Raw genomic sequence first — 23,566 nt, forward strand, 5'->3', positions numbered from 1 at the left:
CAAGGGGATTGTCACAGTTGAGGCTCCAGATGGAGATGATGATGCAGGTGTGTTTTTCATTTTATTAGGGCTTTGTGTGGAGTCATGCTGTCTATAAGTGCTATCGGAAAGTTGATAATTCCCACTTTTGAAATCATGATTACGAGTTTGTTGTGTTCAGCTGATTTTTTTGTCAGAAAGAATGGAGGAAGGCAGCTATACTTGCATATCCCTTGGGAAAATGTTATTTAAACACAGTATGTACTACTTTAATGACAAGGCAATGAATCCATTGCAGATAAAACTATCAAGCAATTCTGTTGCAGCAGAAATCCTTTCATTTTTTTAAGTTTGAGGCGTGCCAACTTGGGTATCAAAATTGTTTCCGAACTTTGCAGAGGTAAACACGAAATCAGAGGGTGTTTTACCTAGGAAACTTCTATTCACGATAATTCCAATAGCACGTGTTTTGAAAGCAGCACATGGGGTTATATGAGAGTTATACTGAGAAAACAATGCAATAGCATTGCAATTCTGTATTTAACCTGGAAATGGGAGTGAGATTATGAAAAAAGAAAGAGTGGTTGCACATGATTTTATGTTTGTAAAGTAAGGCAAGATTCTGCTATTATCTGAATCTTAGAGCAGGTGTGACTTAAGCTAGGGCCACAAAAGAGTTTTAAAACCTTAACAGATTTGTGAGAGACAAAAAATCGACGATGATGACAAAAAAATCGACAATTTAACCGTTTTGCTTCTATAGTGTGTGGAGTGCCGCTATGTGGTCATGAAAGCGCACTACACACCATAAGATATCATTCACAAACCAAGCAAGTCTCGACTGAGAACACATGAAATCTTACGATGTCTCTCTCGATCAAACGTGATTTCACAGTAAACAAACATGACGGACGACGGGCATATAGGACTGCCCGGTGGCCCGGGGCAAGCGTGAGAGGCGTTCGGGCCAGTAAAAAGTATTGTCACTTGCCCGATCGGGCCAGTGCATCACCCTCAGTCACTAAAATATATTTTCACCAATATATATTATTAAACATCTTGGAAGCAGACATTTACTTGGGTAAAACATAACGAAAGAAAGTTTGCTGTCAGTTTACAGGTAAAGCAGAAAAGTTGGGAACCTTTTTCGTTGGAACCATAGACTGTAAAAAAAGATGGACGACGCTCTCTTCCATTGGTGAAAAGTGAAGCCGCCAGTGTCCCGATATGGCGCTGACATCTTGGGTCTTGAGTCTGCGCCGGGTGTGCCTCATAAGCCTTGAAAAGTGAAGCCTCTGGCTCTTCGATCGCCCCCTGGTGGCTGGCTGCAGTACAAGTCATAACCCCTCCCTCTCCATTCAAATGAATAGGACTTTGCTCTAAATAAAAAAAATATTTACACTTCCAACAAAAGTTTTCGAAAGATGGTTTTGGTCCTTTCAAGTAGTTGTTATCACGCTGATATATGTTCAAGTGTTAATTTTTGTGATAAGTTTCATTTTAGCTTGTAATTTGATGCTATAGAAACGGGGCGTGTCGTTATGATTGGAGTGGTTGAATTGGCCGCGCGAGCGTTTGGGCGGAAGTTTGATACCGCGGCTCCGCCTCTGGCTTCACGGACGATTCCTTCTGCGCATGCCTCGGCTCCAAACTGACGTTTTTACGTAACATGGCGGCGACCGTGGTCGGACATTTTTGGCTTCAATTCATTACAATGGTGGGAGGCGACGTCGCGTCGTCCATATTTTTTTACAGTCTATGGTCTGCGCAGTATCGATTTCGGGACCAGTCATGCGCAGTAGTGAGCAGGAAGTGAAGCCGCGAAATCAAAACCCCACCCTCACTCTCGTAGAATGCGCATATCACATGATATCACAGCTGTCAATCATGACGTGACACCACTGTTTTTATATCATTAAATAAATAACTAAACACAAACCTGTTTTAAAAACAAATATTTGAATGTACATCAGCGTGATAAAAACTACAGTGAATGACAGAAACCAGCTTCGGAAAAAAGATAATTGAAGTGTAATTAATTTTTTTGTTGGTCTCAAGTCCCATTGAATAACATGGGGATGCAGAGTTTATGACCTACACTGGGACAACTCACTGGGGGGTGATTGAGACGTTTTGGCCCCACTCTTTAGGGCTTGTGCGGCACGCTTGGTTGGAACATGTCTGTTGTTTATGTATACAGTTATTTTTAACTTTTGAATTATTATTTTTAAATATGTGACTCTTACATTTTTTATTGGGGGCAGTGAAAATGTTGGCAGGGCAAGTAAAAACATGAACCACTGGCACGACCGGGAGAGTTTAAAAAAATTATTTGCGTTGAGCCCTGCAAATGCTGCTTTTTACATCTCTGATGTTCATCTCACTTTGAACTGTATGCACACTTTGGACTGTGCCATGTCTGCCAGTTGTTATGGTTTCGTCTTTTATCAGCTCGCTTTCTGATTGGGTATAGTTTAATTTCACGTGACACGTGTGCTTTTATCCTGGGTTCCCACCACATAACAGGATTTCTGATTGTTGAATATTTCCGATTTGCAATCGGAGCCCTACGACGTGCTTCCTCGCAGGTTCAGATGCTCTTAACACACCCCGCAACACAGGAAAATTTTGAGATAATCGGTTCAACCACAAAGACGATCAGGACTTTACCTAGAATTGGCGCAATGCTGCACTGTAAAAAAATACTTTGCTGCCTTACATTTTTTTAATTTTTCCCACTTCCAACAATCCCAGCTATGTCATGATTATCTTGATGGTTTTACAGATTATCAGATTTTCCCTTGGTGTGAGGTGTGTTAAAAGTGTTCGAACCTGATCAGAAGAACGTCAGAGCCGCCCCGATCACGAATTGTGGGGGGAACCCAGAGGACAAACGCGCGCACGCTCTTGAGATTATCACGTGAAACGAAACAATATCCAATCAGAAAGCGAAATGATGGAAGACAGAAGCAGTCATGGTGCAGCACAAAGTGAAGCTGGTACAAAGTGAACTTGTTCAGACCATGTTCTCGCTGTTTACACAACTTCACCCAAACCCTTTTCTTTTTTTTCTTGAATTTTCTGTGAAAATTCATTCAAAACACTATCATTGAAATTTCTTTCTGCATATCGTCCGCCATGCTTATTCTGAAGTCTCGCGAGATTTTGCAAGATTTCCTGTGTTCACAGTCAAGACTTTGGTTGAAAATCTGTTCGTGTGTGTTGTGCTGTCTTTGGCACATCATGTTTGTGGTCTATCACATTTTGAAAATTTTGTTGTTGATGTAAAAAATCTTTTGGTGTGTATCCAGCATAAGGGGGAAAGTCGGCTCAAATTCAGCTCCATTATCTTTATGTGTGTGGTAGGCTTTAGGGGACCAAAAGTGAAGCCTGTGTCATGCTTTCTCCTGCTTGCATAATGCTCTCATTTATTTCTAGTCATATGTTCACCTCCAAGCCAAAGTCAACTTTATGTCTCAATAACCATTCGTCTGTTTGGTCCCCCTCTGTGTGTGTGCCATTGAACAACCGAAATTAAAGCTACAATGTTGAAGTTTAATAATTCCCAAGGTGCTGATGTGGTGTCCCATAGGAGCACTTAACTCGAAAGGGTCATTTCCTAGAATTGTTATAGTGTATGTTGTTTTGGATGAAAACATCCTCTGAAAAACAAAATTGCAAAGCGTTATGACTTTCAGTCCTGGACGTTAAGATGTTTAGGGTGTAGCATGTGTTTGATAAGAGCGGCTTGCTTGCAGAAATTCTTTATCTTTCATCTAAGGTGTTGTTTGCCATCTTTAGCTGAGCTAAATATACCATACAGTGTCCAGCATAGAAGACTTCTTATCACTTAAGGGTTTTGTTACATACGTTTCAAAAAGAAAGTTTTGCCATGTCTAGTTAAGGGGAAGAAGTGTGCTTGAGGGGAGTTATACAATTTATATAAAATTCACATCTATCATTGGTCAATGTACTGTTATTAAAGCGTTAATGTAGTGTGTGAACTTGATTTTTGTTTACATCCGTAAGTCCAGAGTGTGCTGCCCATTCTGTCTGTGAGTGTTTGTACTTTAAGGAAGTATTAACAACTTTGGTACAAGATGTTGTCACACAGTATCACAGGATAGCCTAGGTAACCCTCCATATCGCTTACACCAACCAATCGCACCTCAGCAGCCATGGAAAACATGTCTGCAATTTCCTTATCAACATTCCTGTGTTATTGTTTGGACTTTTACTATGAGCTGACCATTGCGTTACTATGCATTGCGTGTGAGCGTGTGGTTGATTGTAATGCCTACCATTGCACTTTGTACATGTCTTTTTTTGCATTTATGGGTGTGTGTGTGTGAATAAGAGAAAAATCTTTTTTCTGGGGTCAAAGCTGTGAAGCAAGTGAGGGCATATATACGATTCAATCTTATCAAAAAGGTGCTTTGAGAGAGTATGCATGGTTATATTCCTTCAGCCTAAAGTTGACTTTTCAAATTGAAACAAAGAATTGAAAAAAAAAGAGTTTTCAGATGTTCCATTTAAAGGAAAACACCACAGTTTTTCAACATTTTACTATGTTCTTACTTCAACTAGCCCAATTCATTCCTTAGGATCCAAATAGGGATGAATTTAGAAGCCACTAAACACTTCCGTCAATATTACTGCGCTGAGTTTGAATATAGTTCTCATTTTTATCAGTTTAAAAAATAGCCACGTTTTATTTTGTGCACCCATACTTACTCGTATAACTACTCATGTAACAGTCTTTAAATAGGGCAAACATGGAAGTGTTTGGTGGCTTCTAAATCCATCCCTGTTTGGATCCTGGGGAATGAATGGGGCTAGGCTAAATGCTAACACATTCACAACGCTGTACAAAGATTAAGTGCACGCATTAAATAAAGGTAGGTATGTATTAATTAATCTCAAGTTGAGCATAGATATACACACTAGATGTCGCCTTGGGGATCTAAGCATGGGTCAAAACCGCCGCCATCTTGGAACAGGGGTCTTGTCATAGGAAGTAGCTAGGTAACGCTGCTATCTCCGCCTGTACTTCGAATTCATGGACGATGTCAGACTTTTGTGCTGCATATGGATGTTAGGGCTACTAGCATTATGCATTATAGTTAGAAAAAGTAGTTTTTCAAAATATCAAAACTTTAATTTTTTTCTGGACTCAATGCTAAATACATGTCTGACTGTTGGAACGAACCATGCCTACAATGACGCTGATGCAAGGCTCCCCTGTTTCAAGATGGCGGCTCTATTTGACGCATTCGTTTCAATGAACTGCTGTAGCCAAGGCGACATCTAGTGTACATATCTATGTAAGCTGAGGTAAGAACATAGTCAAATATTGAAAAATGGTGGTGTTTTCCTTCAACTATCATCTTTGTTTCAAATTTGTAAAATTTATAAAAGCTATCCTTTTAATCTCACAACTTACATATAAAACAAGTATCCAGACAACACACAGTACTTTTGGATAATGTGACATTGTGTCCTCCCAGGTCTGGATAGAAAGAAATGCATGGGGAAAAGGACATTTCACAGTTATTATCAGGGAGGTGAAAAAGAGGAGGTGGAAAATGGAGCGGTCCTGAGTATGATGTCATCGGAAAATTTGTGTGCATAATTTTCTTGATTTGGTTCCTGTTTTAGTGGAAAGGGGCTGTGAGAACAGGAAGGAGAGATGAATGGAGGAAAATCTGTTACATTTTCAGTTTGTTTTTGAAAGTCCACTCACGTACTGTACCTGCCCATCTCTATCCTCTGTGCGCCTGATGATCTCAGGGTGTGGTGAAGCGAATCAGGACACACACAACAATTACTCAGCTCACATAAATATACACAGAAACATGTGATTTGACTAGTAATGTGTTTCTGCTTGTCATTATTGTTTTTTATTAAAAGTAATTGGCTTATTTTACTTGATTAGGTGACTCACAGTAACGTTTCTGCTGCAGACATTCTCACCCGAATGACCTTTGTAGATATACAGTATTAAACCTCATAAATGAGTGAAAGTCAGATTGTTATTGATTGTTAATATGCACTGGGAGTAGTTTGTATCATGTCCAATACTGACCCACTGTAACTTGTCTCTTTCTCTTTGCAGTTTGCGGTTGTGACTTGGCTCAGGGAGGCTTTTTCGTGCGACAGGGCGAATATATCTGCACTCAGGATTATCAGCGCCTTTATGGGACCCGCTGCTTCAGTTGCGAAGAGTTTATTGAGGGAGAAGTTGTATCTGCCCTGGGCAAGACTTACCACCCTCGATGCTTTGTCTGTGCCAGTTGCAAGTAAGACACTAAAATACATTCACTGTCTGTGTTTTTAGTAGTTTATAATTCCAGTTTAGCATTTCCTTTGGAAAATAATGGCAAAAGTAACCAGACGTTTTATTCATATATAGTATATATTTAAATGCATTTGTTTCAGTCAAATATAATTGGATATGTGTTGTGGGTGGATTCATGATAGCTTGTGTAGCAGCTTACCATGGCGCTACATTTTAAAATTCTGTCACTGAATGTGTGTTTATGTGCGTGTGTGTGAGCCGGCCGGTAAGAATGTTAAGTGTATGTTCTGCTCCCAGGCCACTTATTTTCAGAGTGGTGTAGGGTGACCCTTACTCTCTGAATGGATGCTGTGTGTGGGCATGTGACATATTGCTTAAGATGAGTCCCTCCTACATTCCCATAGCGATGCCCGTGTCTCTTTGGACACAGTGTACCCAATCTGGTCTCTTGGGTGCGACTGGATCTTAAATCACATCGTAAATATCTCACTGGTAGTTACTTAGGGTGGTTCTGTCCAGCCTCTCCTAATTCATTATATGGGATGAATTTACTACATGGTTAGGTATTTCAGCATAAAATCTCTTTTAAATTATTTTCTAACTTAAATTTAGTTTAAACAAAAATATGGTAAAGGAGCTGTGCACTGTATTTGCATTGCGTTTTATTATTCATAAATTGTATTTTATTACAGTATCAGTCGTAGCAATGCATGCCTGCTTTAAATGTCATAGTCTCTCGGGCGGCATGACTGAATTTGTACTTCAGAGACTGCATGCCTCTTCACTGACACAGTGGGTCATATTTTGACCAACTAAATTAGTCCAACTATGCCAGGAACATAATCTGGAACTCAGTCAGCAATGATATTTCAATTTTTATGTGTAGGACCACAGTGTAAACAACTTTAGAGGTAAGCTAAGGATAACATAACAAACGTTTAAACTTTATTTAAGCAGTCATGCAATCACACAAGTTGTGATAGTTTTATTTTTACCATATTTTTGCTTTGTATTAAAGGATTAGTCCATTTTCTTAAAAAAATCCAGATAATTTACTCACCACCATGTAATCCAAAAGTTTGATGTTTTCTTTGTTCAGTCAAGAAGAAATTGTGTTTTTTGAGGAATACATTCCAGGATTTTTCTCATTTTAATGGACTTTAATGGACTCTGAACGATCCCAAATGAGGCATAAGGGTCTTATCTAGTGAAAGATTGTCATTTTTGACAAGAAAAACAAAAAACATGCACTTCTAAACCACAACCTCTGGTCCTCCTCCGGTCGCGTAACGCGCCAGCGCGACCTCATGCAATACGCCATCACGTCAAGAGGTCAAGGAGGACGTATGCGAAACTAGGACCGTTCCGACGTTGTTGTATGTCAAATAATACTAATTAATGTCTTTGTGTCAGTTTATTGTTTAAAATGGTCCGCAAATGTGCGTTTCATATATGTAACATGTGACCTTTCCACGGCATTACGCAATTACATGAGGTCACAGGACCGGAGATAGACGAGAAGTTGTGGGTTAAAAGTGCATATTTTTTATTTTTCTTGTCAAAAATGACAACAGTTTCGCTAGATAAGACCCGTATGCCTCGTTTGAGCTCGTTTAAAGTCCTTTGAAACTCCGTTGAAACTGCCATTTTAAACTGCATTAAAATTGTTACGTGTTGGTGTACATTAAAGTCCATTAAAATGAGAAAAATCCTGGAATGTTTTCCTCAAAAAACATAATTTCTTCTCGACTATACAAAGAAAGACATCAACATTTTGGATGACATGGTGGTGAGTAAATTATTTGGACTAAATCTTTTAACCAAGAAAAGTGCACACATTTTACCCTTATGCAACTTTTTAAAAGTTTTTCAGTGGCACCTGCAAGCACATTGCAACCCTGAGAAAAAAGTTACAATAGCTGTCACTGGGGGGTTACCCTTTCAAAAAGTACACTTAAAAAATGCATATTAGGGTGTTTTTACACCTGAGCCTTTGTTTCAGAACCTAGTGTTTTTTCTCCCTTGGTTTCGATTCGTTTAGGCATATGTGAACATGGCAATCTCGCACGGATCCAAACCTAAACATTTTCTCGTTCAGGCGGTCTCGGCCTGATTGCAAATGAACTCTTGGAGCGGTTCGCTATAAGTGCGAAAGCAGTCTGAGCCAACGACCAACAAACAGGCTATCTTATTGCTTTATTAACCATGTACATAGCTTTCGGTGATGAATTCTGGTAAGCACTAGCCTGGTTAAAACCAGACCATTCTCAGTAGTAACTGAGTTATGGTCTGGCAAAGCTTCATAGACAAATCATTTTCAAAGGGGCGTCACCAACGGACGTCTCTCAAATGCCTCTGTTTCCTAAACCAATCACAGCGATGAAGAAGATGACGTATAGCCTGACGTTGCCATACTCAATTCTAGTCAGAATTTGAGTCTGATACCGCTCCATTGAGCTATAATTATGAGGCGTGTCTCAACCGAAAAATGCCTCTGCACTCAATTGGATAGACCTACGACCAATCAGAGCAACGGAGTGTGTGACGTATGTTGAAATGACGTCTTTGCAGCCTGACCGAACTGCTAGTTATTTCGCTACAATGACACTAACATTGTGATTATACTGAGTTAGCGAATGTACATCAACACCTATTATGTTAACAACATTTCGTTTATATCACAACATAAAGTATTTACTAAGTCATAGAGTAAGACTATCTCTTACCATTTGTACGTTAGGTGAACTTCATCCACGACGATACCCATTACGTTGGCTTGAAAATATTGGAGCCTAGCATGTCCCTCCACTCAACCACGATTCCGGGCTTCCGAAAAGAAGCTGGCAACGACCGCTAATTATATCCATCTCGTCGTGCACGCTGAGTTGCATCGCCGTGATAACGTTAGCCATTTCAGTTGCGACCAACTTTTGCCGAATAGGAAGGACGGCAAAAACATCAACAAATGCACTGCTCGCGTTTCTCTGTTCCTCTTTTAAAATCAATGCTCTGTCGATATCTTTTAGTACAGACTCAATGTCAGAATCCACACATCTGAACTCTACAGCGGCAGCCATTCAACACACGCGCTCTTTGGTGACGTGGTTCATTACGTTACTGTTGATTATCTGTCCATCATCGTATAAAGCCCGCCCTGACAATTTGATTGGTTCGACCAGCATTTGTCCTAGCATAGTAGCTCCTCAACGCAGAAACCCCAGACCGATCTTCCCGTTTTCAAAATCTTGTGGGCGGGGCTAAGATCGGCTTGCACCCAGGCTAGATGACGTATGCAGAGCTAAAACAGACTTTTGCCGGATCCAGTCAGTAAGACAGCAATAACATCTTTTTTTTTTAGATATAAAGGCTTCGAGTGTTGTTCTTTGCTCGGGTTTTAACAAAAAGGAAAAGTTTAAATCGCTTAAAACAGACGTGATAGCTGAACGAGTGATGTTCCACAGCGGCATCCATCTTTGTAATGTACAAAATCAGCTTCATCGTCGCTGCACTGTCGTCATCGTGTAACGCCCGCCCCAACGTTTCTGATTGGTGCCACGATTTCTCTGCATTAGAAATGGGCTTGAATGCCCTCTTTGCCAGACTAGTTGCAGAGCAAATCTAAATTTGCCATAATTTGTCTGGGTCTTATAAAATGCCTTCTAACTGCTCTTCTCCACAATAGGTACATGGTAAGAATGTTGTCCCGCATAAAGTTTTATTCCTGCTCAAAATAATGAAGTAATATAACCACAGTTTCAAAAAAAGCCACAATAATCCCACGAAGCCGCTCAATGGAGCGGAAACACGGAAAATAAATAGAAGCACTCTCTGACCAATTAAAGGAGAGTTTTCTCGCATGTGACTTGTATTATCAAAGTCTGGTCTGTTTAGAAATATTGCCTTGTGAATGCAAACCGAACCAAGATGAAATTTCAACATTGTACCGATTTGTTTCGGAACAAGGCAAATGAACTATCGGTCTGAAAACACCCTTAGTACCTCTAAGGTACATATTGGTACCAAATGTACGTCTCTGTACCTTAAAGGTACTTACAGTATTGTTACCTTTTTAAAGGGTACTGTCCCAGTGACAGCTTTTGCACCATTACTTTGCAACATGAGTTTATTCTCTTTATAACAAAACTGATTTTATAACTTTGGTAATGCTCAATGATGAGCTGACAGTTGTGTTTGTTTCTGGCAAACAGCCGTTTCCAGCCGGTGGCCGCGTGACGTTTAATGGGAAGGAGTGCATTTGTGAGAACTGCTCTCAGCCTGTGCCAGTCAACAGCACGGCAACACCACAGGCTGTGCACAGTGAGCCCTCTGTTTTCTTTCTCTCATTTCTTCGCTTCATGTTGTTATTCTTTCTAAATGCTTCCAATGAAAGCTTTGTACAAAGGCAGTTCACTGTTACTACATGTTTTGTCTCTCTCCCTCTCTCTCTGCAGATTGCTGTGGGTGTGGAAAGGAGTTTAAAAATGAACAGTCTCTGGTGGCATTGGACAAGCACTGGCACCTTGGCTGCTTCAAGTGCAAAGTGTGCAATAAAGTGCTTAATGCAGAGTATATCAGCAAGTCAGTCCCACTTTTACTATGAGTACTTAAATATTTTTCTAGTCTCGGTAGCACGTTATTTGTCAGTATTTACTTTGGCTCATGCATTATTGATATTTATATAAATAAGTGAATGCAGATGATCTCAGGGCCAGAAGCCAAACAAACATTTTTCACCATCTTCTCATCTTTGATTCCTGTAAATTGAGTCCCATTAAATGTCTCTTGATGTCTCGCAAGGACGGTATCCCTTACTGTGAGACAGATTACCATGCCATGTTCGGCATCCAGTGTGATACCTGCAAGAAATACATCACCGGGAAAGTACTTGAGGTTTGTGTCAAATCTTTACTATTAGTCAGTAATTCTTAAATGGATTAATTCATTAATAGATGGAAGATTTTGTAGATGAAGGGCTGGCTAAATTATATTAGTAACAGTGGCTACATACATGCACCCTTATAAGGCGATTATAATGAGATTTTTGAAATATTACGCTTCGTCTCATGTAAACACAATACTTTGATCAAAATAATGTGATTAAGCTCATAATTGCAGCCAGTATAATCGAATGAAACGTGGCGTATGCCGTTTTTAATCACAATACATTGCCATGTAAACACTTTAATTGCATCTATACTGCACTGAACTGAAGTGCACATGTTTTGTCATGCACTTTAAATGTGCATTGTGTAACTTTTAGAAAGTTCTCTTGACAAAAATGCAATATAATATTCATAACTATATTATCAGTGGTGTATAAAGACCTTGGAAACGTAGTCAGTCATATAGTTAGTTTCACTTACTCAAGTGTACGCAAACAGCCTTATGCACAGCTTTGCAAAGCATAGTTCATTAGAGACATACACATGTGCTGACATTCGACATTGCGACAAATTGCAATACTTCTCATGGCCTACACACTACATACTCCTGTACTCGCATGTACGACCTACTTGTTCAATGTATGCAAAATAAAAAACAGCAGTGCACGTACAATACACACCCATACCTCTAATGACGAAAATTGTCATGTGCACTGTACACAAACCTTCCCGCACCCATAAAAATGGACTATACTTCAGCTTATAAAGTCAGGATGGACCTGTTTAACTTTATTTATACACAATCCTGCCATTACTGTGTAGATCTCGCCTTAAGGAGCTATTTACTGCCTGATCTTACATTTATAAAAATTCAAATATATATTTTCAATCATTAAAAGTGCTGCCTTAGGGGCTAGTCACACCAAAAGCGTTTATGGCAGTTGCAGGCGCCTTTTTTAAAATGATATTCTATGGGCAGGGCGCGTTTGCGCGCTGTTTATGCGCGCCGAGCGCCTTGCGGTTTTTTACCGCCTGCCCTGCACGTGTTTTTGAAGGAGCGCTGAGAGCGGAGAAGCGCCCGACATCATTCGCGTCTTTCCATTGTCCAATCGAATGAGCGGAGAGGCGGGCCTTACGTTGTGGTGAGGGAAGTTTACAGTTGCTTTTAAGAACTGGACTCCACTCGCTCACTCTCTCCTGCGTGTTTGTGCACCTCTCCTCAAACAAGGTCAGAGAAAGCGCCCTCTTTTTAAAGTTTCTGCTAATATGACAGTTAACAGCAAAAGAGCGCTCACGCTTCAATATTTGATTGACAAGACAGCTGACTCGGTGGTCGCTTAGCAATATGAAAAGCCGCGTCGCACTGCTCTTTTTTTTTAAAAGGCAGTGCGTCGCGCCTTGCGTTTGCAAGCGTTTAAAGCACTTTTGGTGTGACTGGCCCCTTACAATATCTTTTAATATGTTACATTACACAAGTAAAATAAGTTTTCATTTTGTGTTGATTTTAACATCTGCACTCCAATTATTTGGTTGTGTTTTATCATGTCTTTGCTCTCAGTGAAAGCCTTTTATTCCCATCTGGGAGGTTCAGACTGGTACTGTATAATCCCAATGGGTGCAAGGGATTGTGGGTTTGTACAAAGAGAGCCAGTAAGCCAGTTCACAACCTCACTTATGAACATAATTACATCTATTGAGTAATATATCTGCTCATCTACCTCTTTCATATATCTACTCTTATTTATTTACCTCTCACTTGTTCTGTTTTGTACTTGCATAAACAAATATTCTCAATTTTCTATAAACAGGAATAGTGTTATGTTTTATAAGCTCTTTAGTAATACAGTGGTTCTTTGTATCTGTAGACTTCATAGTGGGAATTACGAGACCCATCTGAAGTAATTTGTGATTGACTGTTGTTTACATAAAATCATCCTACATAAAAAGAACATTGTGTAATATAACATTTTTATTGACTGAGTAAAGTCATGTCAAAGATTAAAGTGTGAATCAGTGATTAAATCAAACTTTGATGCTCCTAATCTCATAATCATGAGATTATGATCTTTAAGCCTAAATTTCACAGACAGGGTCACATATCGATTGTATATAAGTGGGCATTTCATATCTGTCACATATGCCTGAAGATCTACAGCTTTGTTTACTAAAAAAAAGCTTGGTGTAATGTGTCTGTGTTTATGCCAGTTCTTTGTTAGGAGTGGCATGCCGTTGCTATGGTGACTCTGTCCAATTGGCACTGCCAAATTTAGATCAAGCCACCATATGATATTTCACATGTCTCCAACACAGGCTTCCTGCGTTAATGACCCTGTACCATGACCTACAGCTTAGTTGTGACTTTAAAACAGATGTAAAATGATTAAACTCATGCAAAGCAGTTTTTTTGCCATCAGCAACATTTTACTGTAACCTGATCTAAAAACTACTTGGCACAAGTATCCTGATGTAGCAAGAATATTCACCCTGTGCTTTCAGATTAATGTCACTACACAAGTCATAACAGCATCAGAGGTATTAGGTTAATCAAAGGTTTTTTTGTCTTAGCCAGTTGATTTTAGTCTATGTGGATTTGTAATAGTCTGTAACATTGTAACAGTGGCAGGACTGCAAATGTGTTCAAAGATGATGGCTATGAAAAAGGTGGAGTTTTGGGGAGGAGCAGATGCATTGATTTACCTTTGCAAGTTATGTTGCATGTGAAATTGAACTCAAAAGGCGTGTGACACATGATGCTGAAAATTTTAGGTCTTAATGCAGAACACATCAAGATTCATTATTATAATTAAAACATATGTGACCCTGTCTGTGAAAGTCTCATAATCTTTGTCATGGCCTTAGTCAATAAAGATATCAAGGTTATATTTTTACAGAATGTATTCTTTACTTTCTACACAAAATCATTCTACATAATGTAGACTTCACTAAAAACGACTACAGACAGACTGGTTCACATATAAATAGGATAAGTCATGTTTTGCCGATTTCCTCACTCAAGCAATATACAAAGTCATTATGATTTTCTCCATAGTGGTGTAAGTTTCAAATTAAATGATCAGGGATGTCACCACTTCCCATGTTCCCAATGCATCATCTTTGCCTCTGTCAGTGCTCCCCCTACTGTTAAAAACAGCTATTGCAGATGCAGCTGAAAAGTAGCTGCTTGTTTGTAATCAGAGCTTTATTTATGTTTTGAGGCTGGAGAAAAGCACTATCATCCCACATGTGCCAGATGTGCACGCTGTGATCAGATGTTTGGCGAGGGAGAGGAGATGTACCTGCAGGGTAACTTAAATTTCAAATTTTTTCAGTGGCACACAGAAGGTTAACAATTACTCTACAGCGATTTACTAAGTGCATTGCAGTGTGTTAGAAGAGATTTATAGGCCGGTGTGAACAAGGCTTTGCTTTTAGGATGCAGAATGAGTCAGAAGTATTTGCTGAATCTGACAAAAATAAAAAGACTGCTGCAAATGACGATTGATTGTATTACTGTACTTGGTTAATGATTCAGAGTTTATATGGGATGTTTGATATTTATACATGTTAGTGGCATATGAAAAAATGTAAGATAAATTAGTTATGAATATATATACAGTGCCGTGCAAAAGTCTTAGGCCACCACCACTAGACTTGTTGTTTTAGAAGTTTTAATGTCGATTCATATTTATTTTTTAATCTATTTTATTAAGATACAAACATAAAATACAGGAAATATGTTAAAAAAATTTTTTTTTTACATTTTTAGGACTAAATGTCTTCTTTAGGCATCGTCTGTGTTAAAGGAATAGTCTACTCATTTTCAATATTAAAATATGTTATTACCTTAACTAAGAATTGTTGATACATCCCTCTATCATCTGTGTGCGTGCTATCGAAGCGTCGCAACGCGCTCCAGCGCTTACGTGCACGCACACAGATGATAGAGGGATGTATCAACAATTCTTAGTTAAGGTAATAACATATTTTAATATTGAAAATGAGTAGACTATTCCTTTAAGTGTGACCTCTTTTGGCACTAAAGACATCTTGAGCGTTTTTGAAAAAGACTAATTTCTTTAAAATTATGAATTAGGATTTAATTTTATTTAAAATTTTGGTTTAAGAGATCCTACAGTTTCCTGCTATTGCTCAAGTGGAAGGGGAGTTTACCCTAAAAACTTGACACATCAGTTTACATTTTTATAAAGTTTTTAATTCTATATACACATTTCCTGTATTTTCTAGATGTATTCAAATAAAGAAACAATTATATATGATCATTATAACATTGCAAAAACAACAAATCTAAGTGTGGCATGGTGACCTAAGACTTTTGCACAGTACTGTATGTGAAATATGTGATATATAAGTGAATATGTCTTAAGCTATTTTTATATTTTTCTCTCTCTTTCTCTCTCTCTCTCTCAGGTTCTTCCATCTGGCATCCTCCTTGCAGACAGGCAGCACGTATGGAGGAGAAAAGCAAGGTAAAATACTGGAACATTGTGTCTGAAAACAATAATTTATAAACAGTTGTGCCACTTACTCTTTATTGAAAACTTAAAGGTGCAGTGTGTAAATGTTAGCGGCATCTAGTGGTGAGGTTGCGAATTGCAACCAATGGCTCAATCCACTGCTCAACCCTCGCTTTTGAAACTATGGTAGCCGCCACCGTAAAAACATGTCATCAACGGAGACAACTTAGTAAAAAAAGTTTGTCCGTTAAGGGCTTCTGTAGAAACATGGCAGCACAAAATGGCGACTTCCACGTAAGGGTATGTAGGGTATTTTATCTCTGTGGATGTAGATAAAAACGTCTCATTCTAAGGTAATAAAACATAATGGTTCATTATTAAAAGGTTTTTATACACCCCCCATAAATATAGTTTTGTATATTATTTTGCATTTCTGTCAAGAGATCCTTTTAAAAATTACACACTGCACCTTTAATTTTGCAAGGAGCTAAATGTGCTAAATAAGTGCTGTGTTGTATTTAATCCCCTTTCATTCATCTTAAAGTGAACATGCCAACTTTTTATGTAAATTAGACAAATTTTGATATAATAAATTTTGGTTGTGTCATCTCACATAATTCCTTTATTTAATCATGCAATAAAACGACCCTGATATATTTGCATTTAAATGACCCAATATATTTGTGTGTGCAAGTGTAGGACAATATCAGTCTGTTTAAATTATTCCCCAAGAGACTTAATCTGAGGATGTCTGTGAAGCATACGAAGAAAAATATTTAGTTTCCTTGGAGCTAGAATTAGGGACAGCCCCTTAGCCTTACAGTAATAATAATAACTTATATTTACTAATTCAAAGTCAATCTGAACACTTAAAGTTGTTGCAAAATGAAAATGAGTACTGGTTTAGGGGCCGTTCAATATAATAACCCTTTCCCTACAGAAACATGTGCGGATTCAGCTCAGTGACCAACAATCGAATGTACCTGAGCAGGTTTGTGACATGCGGCCCTTTCCCCTCTGCATGGGCTTACTGTACCTCCCAACCTGCTTTTAGCTTTAATACTGTAGAATGCTCACCGAGTTCCAAACTGGGTCTCCAGGACCACCCCCACCCAATTCTGATTAAAGTAATCAGGAGTCTGAATAATAGGTTTTCATGTCTGTACACATGCTGTGAGCTGATTTTGACTGATGCACAGGTAGAAAGATAGCAATGAATGCATTACTAATAATTTGGTAGAACTTTTATTATATCACACAACACTGTCTTTATAATTTCTGAAATTGCTTGGTGTTTGCTGCTATTTTTAAGTACAGTATATTAATTTCTATACTTGTGTAAGCAGTGTTTGGCAAAACACTATATATAAGCATTCTTTCTTATATAATTATATACGTTTCTTTTCACTAATTTTCTCTAATTTTCTGACCTAAAGTATTCTTCAGTGGAAACTTGTTTAACTTTTGTTTAAACATCAACACAAAAGTAACAGGAATGGTAACTCGAAATTAAATTTAAGTAAATGAAACACACTACAATTTTCCTTTGCTGTCCCTTTATGCTTTAGTATCATTTTGTTGATTTTCCTCACTTTGTCTTTGTTTCCAGGTGACCCGAACTTCCTCAGAGAGCATCACATCTGCTCCTGCCTCCAGCACATCAGGATCCCCAAGCAGAATTATCTATGTAAGTGCATATCTGAGATATATTTTATACTCTAGAAAGGTGGTTGTGAAGGGTGTCAAGACACAGATTTTGAATAGTGACCCAACACAATGCCAAATATTTTTTATTGTAACACAAAAACTAAATCTAAATAAACTAAATTTGTATACTGTAATAGTGTTAAAAAATATTATTTTGGTAATGTCTCCTGAGTTTGAATAAGTTCATGTTATTGTCAACACTACCTTTTGTTTTTAATCTTGATTAAAGGAGCCATATCATGAAAATCTGACTTTTTCCATGTTTAAGTGTTATAATTGGGTCCTCTGTGCTTCTATCAACCTAGAAAATGTGAAAATGAACAACTCAGTAACTTAGTTTTGGTAAACCACTCTCTGCAAGCATGTGAAAAAAATAGGTAATTGAAATTGAGCTCCCCTTGTGATGTCAGAAGGGGATCTTATTATAATAATACCACCCCTTAATGTGCAATATCCAACTACGGCACTACCATTTAGTACCATATGGTATTTTGAGCTAAAACTTCACAATCATACTCTGGGGACACCAACGATTTATTTTTCATCTTTAAAAAGTCTTAAAAATGTCCCCTTTAAATGTAGTCATTGTTTCTTTTTTACCCTGCATAGTTTTTTTCATTCATTGTGAGGATATGGTCATGACTGTTAAGCTTCTTTCAAGTAACATGTTTTTACACCAAAAAACTGTAGTTTCACTGGAAAATGGAAAATTTGACTATATGACTAGTTGTCTTGTCTATGCATTGTTTAATCATGCTGCCTATCTGTTGGTTGTGACCTAATATGAATCATATATCATTGCTTTTTACTTGTATGAGGTCACCACCAGTGGGCAGCAACACATAAGACTGCATGCATTATGATTTCATGTTTTCTGGTTTCTCTTTCTGTTGGACCCCTCTTGTCTTCCTCAAGGCAAAACTTGGTGATGAACTTTTGGACTACAAGGACCTGGCCGCTCTTCCTAAAATCAAAGCAATTTACAACATTGACAGGCCAGACATGCTCTCATACTCCCCCTATGTGAGCTACCCTGTGGAGGACAGGACCTTCGGGGAGGTACAGTCACACACAATAACTTTTAATATGTCTTCTGTCTTATGTGTCTGTTTTTTTACAGCTTCTAGACTTTAAAGATGACTCGAAAGAATAAGGCAAACAGGATAACACACTGTATTAAATTGTCATACAACAGCGAACAGCATGTGTGTACTTATTGCATGTGCTGTAATGACCACATCATTTATAAACCTCATCTATAATCTCTCACCATCACTCAGTGTCACACCACCATGACTTTGCTAAAAAGTAGGGATTTTGTGAATCAAACACCAAAAAATTTGCAGTTAGTTACCTTGCAAAATTAAAATAAGTTGACGTGTTTGAAATTTGTATTTAAAAGCATTGCATTGAAACGGTTCAACTTCAACAACTCTGAGCAATATGCATTAATTTCTATAAATCCTGTAGCTCAATTTGGAGAGCATTGGAGCATTACATAAGCAAGACTTATGTGATAGGTTCGATCATGGGAAACACAAACACCTGTACTGATAAAAAAAGTATAGTTTGCATGTGCTTATTATCATTGGAGGTTTTTTTTGTTTAAGTGGTCTACTTTTTCCCTGACTGTTTGATTGCACATCCCCACCAACACCTCATTTTACAGAACTTAAAATCATGCAGTTAGGGAGAAACTAATGTTTTTTCATGAGCATTTTATCACTTCATTTCAGTCCATCTTACTCACTTGCTTTCTTTGTTTACAGTCACCCCAGCAGCTTACCCCTACACCAACTGAGGTACAGTAGAGTTGACATAAAGAACCAGGCCCTGATAATGTTTCAGTGATTCCTTGTGTCCTTTTGTGTCATGCGTTCAGTGTATCTGTCATGGTTTTTGGTTTGAAAACTCTGATGTAATCACCCAATGATCAGCCTATTACCAGTTAGGTAATAGAGAGTGATTTTTATTTAGTGATTATAGTGTTCATACCAGTGTTGTAGTCGAGACCACCTAAACTGAGACCAAGACCAGAGTGTGTTGAGACCAAGACAACACCAAGACTATGAGGGGCCAATATAAGACAGAGACCGAAGACAGTCGACTCTGAGACCATCAAAAATTGATTACCATATTTTCCAGACTATAAGTCGCTCCGGTGTATAAGTCGCATCAATCAAAAATGCGTCATGAAAATGAAAATACATATATAAGTCACAATGGACTACACATCACATTTATTTAGAAAATTATTTCACAAATCCAATTTGATCCAATTTTAGACATTTAATCTGGAAAGGCAAGTTATTCAACTAAACAATAGCACACAGAACAGCAGGCTGAATAGATGTTCGTACGTTAACGTAACATTATCAGTTATTTACATGATACACAATAGCATACAGAACATACCTGGAAGGCTGAATAGGCTAAATGAACAAAACAAGCGAACAATAGGTTCGCAGGCTTGTCATTCCACATCACTGAATCCATTAAATTATATAAATACAGGAGCAGAATATAACAGACTCTTGCGGCTGTAGACGGTAAATGTTGTCTCTTGGTTCATATATGTCAAAATGAATTCATATTAACTTACAAGTCGCGCCTGACTACAAAACGCAGGACCAGCCAAACTATGAAAAAAGTGTGACTTATAGTCCGAAAACTATGGAAAATGATTGTGGATGGATGGATATATTGCAGGCCTTTTTAACAGATTTCTTTTTTGGCAATCTCACATTAATCTCTTACCGGCACAACACTAAAAAAGAAATCAAATAAGAAATAAGTCAATGATTACTTTTAAAGCCAGAAGTTTTACATCCAATCACATTAATGATGTTAACACATAAATCAGTCCATTCACCAGCAATTTAGTGTGATACCCGCAGTCAGTGTTGGGGAAAGTTACTTTTAAAAGTAATGCATTACAATATTAAGTTACTCCCCCAAAAAGTAACTTATTGTGTTACTTAGTTACTTTTCATGGAAAGTAATGGTTACGTTACTTTTAAGTTACTTTTTCTTACTTGGCTGAGGCTTGATCTCTTTAAGGCCTTGCAGGTGTTTTTTATGATCGCAAAAATGTCAAGCTGTGGCCTGCCATCTCAGTTTCTGACTTTTCCCGCTCAGGCGCACATAGTGCGTAATTCTACGTTAATACGCTCAGTTTAATTCAGTACATTATTTTATGTTAAAATTGAATTAATTAAACTGAAAAGTAACTCGCATTATTTAAAAAAAAAGTAAAATATTAATGTGTACATTTATAAAGTAATGCGTTACTTTACTTGTTACTTCAGAAAAGTAATATTCTTATGTAATACGCGTTACTTGTAATGCGTTACCCCAACACTGCCCGCAGTTGTGGTCTTGAAATAAAATCTCGAGACCACCAAATCTGAAACCAAGACCAAAAACAGTCGAGACCAAGACAAGACCAAGACCATCAAAAACATTTCCAAGCCTGGTCTCAAGAACTACAACACTTGGTCATACTATGTGTATTTCTTTTCCAGGCATATAGTTTCCTCCTGTATGCCCCAGTACCATAGTGATCTTGATTTAACTTCATTTAGATTGTAAATTATTTGTTTGTCAGACTTAAATACTTCCTCTATATTTTTAGGGAGAGGGGGAAAGGTCTCCCCGTCAGAGAAGACCCTCCAGCCCGAGTTCCAACAGTTCTTTAGGAGGTTATGGCCGATATACCCCTTCTCGTTCACCACAGACCTACAGCAGACCAGGTATCCCCTTATATACATGTTGATGCCCACTTAGATACACCAGAGGTTATTCTGTAACTATGCAATCTGTAAACATGAACTGTTTTCTCTCCTGCACCATTAAACAAAGTGTTGCATTTTTAAATTACATTCTGAAACACAACATATCCAATGACACTTTTCAGCAACTCGACTCTGATTCATTTGGGTTTAAGTGCAGTTTCTGATCTCACATTACTGCAGTTTTCCTGATGGGTTGGGTGTTTCGCTCAGAGCACTTTTTGAGCATCAATATATACAACCCTTTCAGATTATTCCAACACGCTACATGTACCGACTTCAGGTAGGAGTAGCGCCCTTGGCATTGCCAGAGACTCCTCCCCTCTGCCTTCATACAGTGACAGTGGTAGAAACACTCCACAGCCGGGGTGCAGTGGTGTGGCCCTGCCCCTCAACCCCACCACCCTGGCTTTGCTCCAGCAACACAACTACATCCCTTATTTCAAAGGTACCACAGCTCTGCCCGAAGGCTTTTGCTTTGTACCAGTCCCAAACATGCTTGCGCTTGAGTATTTGATTGGTACAAGTGCGACACGCCTGCTGTTTTAACATTTTTACAAACGAGTGCTTTAACAGCAAAACGGCTAACATCACAAAATGCATGAAGTGTGCAACACTGAGCTACGGATCAATCTTCCTCAAATTCCTACAGTAGATATGAAGGACTAGTTAAATATGCAAACATGAAATCATTACCCTGTCCTTCATCCACCTTTCCTGAACAGGAATTGAGACAGGATTCAAACAGGAAGGAAAGTCTGAAAGTAAGCCTAGGACAGCCCTGCACCTCAATTTGTCTTCTCACGGTAAACCTTGGACCCCTGTGGTCCCAGTCTCTCTTTCACTGTGTATCACCGGTGTGTTACAGTGATGTGAGATTGTAGGTGTACCATAAGGTTCAGTCTTTTGAATGCTTTGTTGTTTATGCCTGCTGTTATTGTGTTTATAAAGATTTTGCATGTATGACTTGTGGATATTCATATTTTAGCTGAAAAAGTAAATCATGCACATGACAAATGCGAACGTTGGTGAGAATAAATATGCACTTTTATCACTGTAGTTGATGTTGTGGTGATGTGAAGGTGAAAGTTCCCACAAATGCATTTGATATGCAGAAGTTGATGTCTGTAAGTGCTACCATCAAGTTTATAGCTGTTGTTTCTCTTTCTCGTTCTCTTTTTTAGCATTTTCTGAAATGTTTTAATAAACATAATGTTTGCAGACTCTCTCCATCAATGGGTTGAATCAAATAATGTTAGGTTTGTGCTCAGACAAGCAATCATTTTGAGGTCCAGAAGTCTGGGACCATTAGTAACAGTGTAATATTTATATTTTCCATTGTGAATTATATTATTAGCATACTTTAAAGGAATAGTCTACTCATTTTCAATATTAAACTATGTTACCTTAACTAAGAAGAGTTGATACTATCATCTGTGTGCGTGCACGTAAGCGCTGGAGCGCGCTGCGACACTTCGATAGCATATAGTTTAGCCCCATTCATTCAATGGTACCATTTAGAGATAAAGTTAGAAGTGACCAAACACATCAATGTTTTTCCTATTAAGGACGAGTAGTTATATGAGCAAGTTTGGTGGTACAAAATAAAACGTAGCGCTTTTCTAAGCGGATTTAAAAGAGGAACTATATTTTATGGCGTAATAGCACTTTTGGGAGTACTTCGACTTGGCGCAGTAACACCCTCCCTCTCCCATTATGAGAGGGAGAAGGGGAGCGGACTTTTCAGGCGAGTCGAAGTACTCCCAAAAGTAATATTACGCCATAAAATATAGTTCCTCTTTTAAATCCACTTAGAAAAGCGCTACGTTTTATTTTCTACCAACAAACTTGCTCGTATAACTACTCGTCTTAAATAGGAAAAACGTTGATGTGTTTGGTCACTTCTAACTTTATCTCTGATTGGTACCATTGAATGAATGGGGCTAAGCTAAATGCTATCGAAGCGTCACAGCGCGCTCCAGCGCTTGCGTGCACGCACAGAGATGACAGAGGGAAATACGAATTGCTGGAAAAACTTGTCAATGGTGGGGAAAGGGTTAACGCATATCAGTGCCAATGTTTTGTTTCACGATACACACCAGTATAGTTTTTGTAATGTTTGTTTGTAAAAACTACTTAAATGTCCTAAAATAACTAATGCAGGGTTCACACCAGATGCGGTAGAGGTGGCAAGCGGGAGTGATTTGCATGTTAAGTAAATGCAAAAACACGATTAGGCATCACGCAGTGAGGAAGGCGCAGTGCGGATGGCGCGTTTCGCGCAAATTGAGCGTTGCCGCGGGAAACACGCGAGTTGAAAAATCTGAACTTCGACGGATTTCCGCACCGCATTAACCAATCAGGACCTTGCTGTAGAAGTGACGTGATTACAGGAAGTGAGCGAGTCTCAGCTGAGTCGCAGAAGCCCCTCCC

The 23,566-nt window shown here is 38.5% G+C and overlaps 1 protein-coding gene across 15 annotated transcripts in view; it reads left to right on the top strand.

Annotated features, from left to right (window-relative positions):
* The window catches only part of ablim2 (actin binding LIM protein family, member 2), a 69,500-nt gene that overhangs the window by 29,809 nt on the left and 16,125 nt on the right, over nucleotides 1–23,566 (top strand). For 3 of the 15 annotated variants that reach the window (XM_073866905.1, XM_073866909.1, XM_073866904.1), the window contains exons 3-14: nucleotides 6,095–6,274; nucleotides 10,478–10,594; nucleotides 10,729–10,851; nucleotides 11,070–11,167; nucleotides 14,376–14,463; nucleotides 15,589–15,647; nucleotides 16,576–16,626; nucleotides 17,245–17,322; nucleotides 18,258–18,401; nucleotides 19,112–19,144; nucleotides 20,977–21,094; nucleotides 21,384–21,581. In XM_073866905.1, coding sequence (XP_073723006.1) covers nucleotides 6,095–6,274; nucleotides 10,478–10,594; nucleotides 10,729–10,851; nucleotides 11,070–11,167; nucleotides 14,376–14,463; nucleotides 15,589–15,647; nucleotides 16,576–16,626; nucleotides 17,245–17,322; nucleotides 18,258–18,401; nucleotides 19,112–19,144; nucleotides 20,977–21,094; nucleotides 21,384–21,581 — 1,287 coding nt within the window. Of the gene's footprint in view, nucleotides 1–6,094; nucleotides 6,275–10,477; nucleotides 10,595–10,728; nucleotides 10,852–11,069; nucleotides 11,168–14,375; nucleotides 14,464–15,588; nucleotides 15,648–16,575; nucleotides 16,627–17,244; nucleotides 17,323–18,257; nucleotides 18,402–19,111; nucleotides 19,145–20,976; nucleotides 21,095–21,383; nucleotides 21,582–21,858; nucleotides 21,940–23,566 lie in introns of all 15 variants that reach the window. The other 12 variants (XR_012369262.1, XM_073866912.1, XM_073866914.1 and 9 more) reach the window with 10 other exon arrangements.

Source organism: Misgurnus anguillicaudatus, chromosome 4 (genome assembly GCF_027580225.2).
Source record: "Misgurnus anguillicaudatus chromosome 4, ASM2758022v2, whole genome shotgun sequence".
Lineage (NCBI taxonomy): Eukaryota > Metazoa > Chordata > Actinopteri > Cypriniformes > Cobitidae > Misgurnus > Misgurnus anguillicaudatus.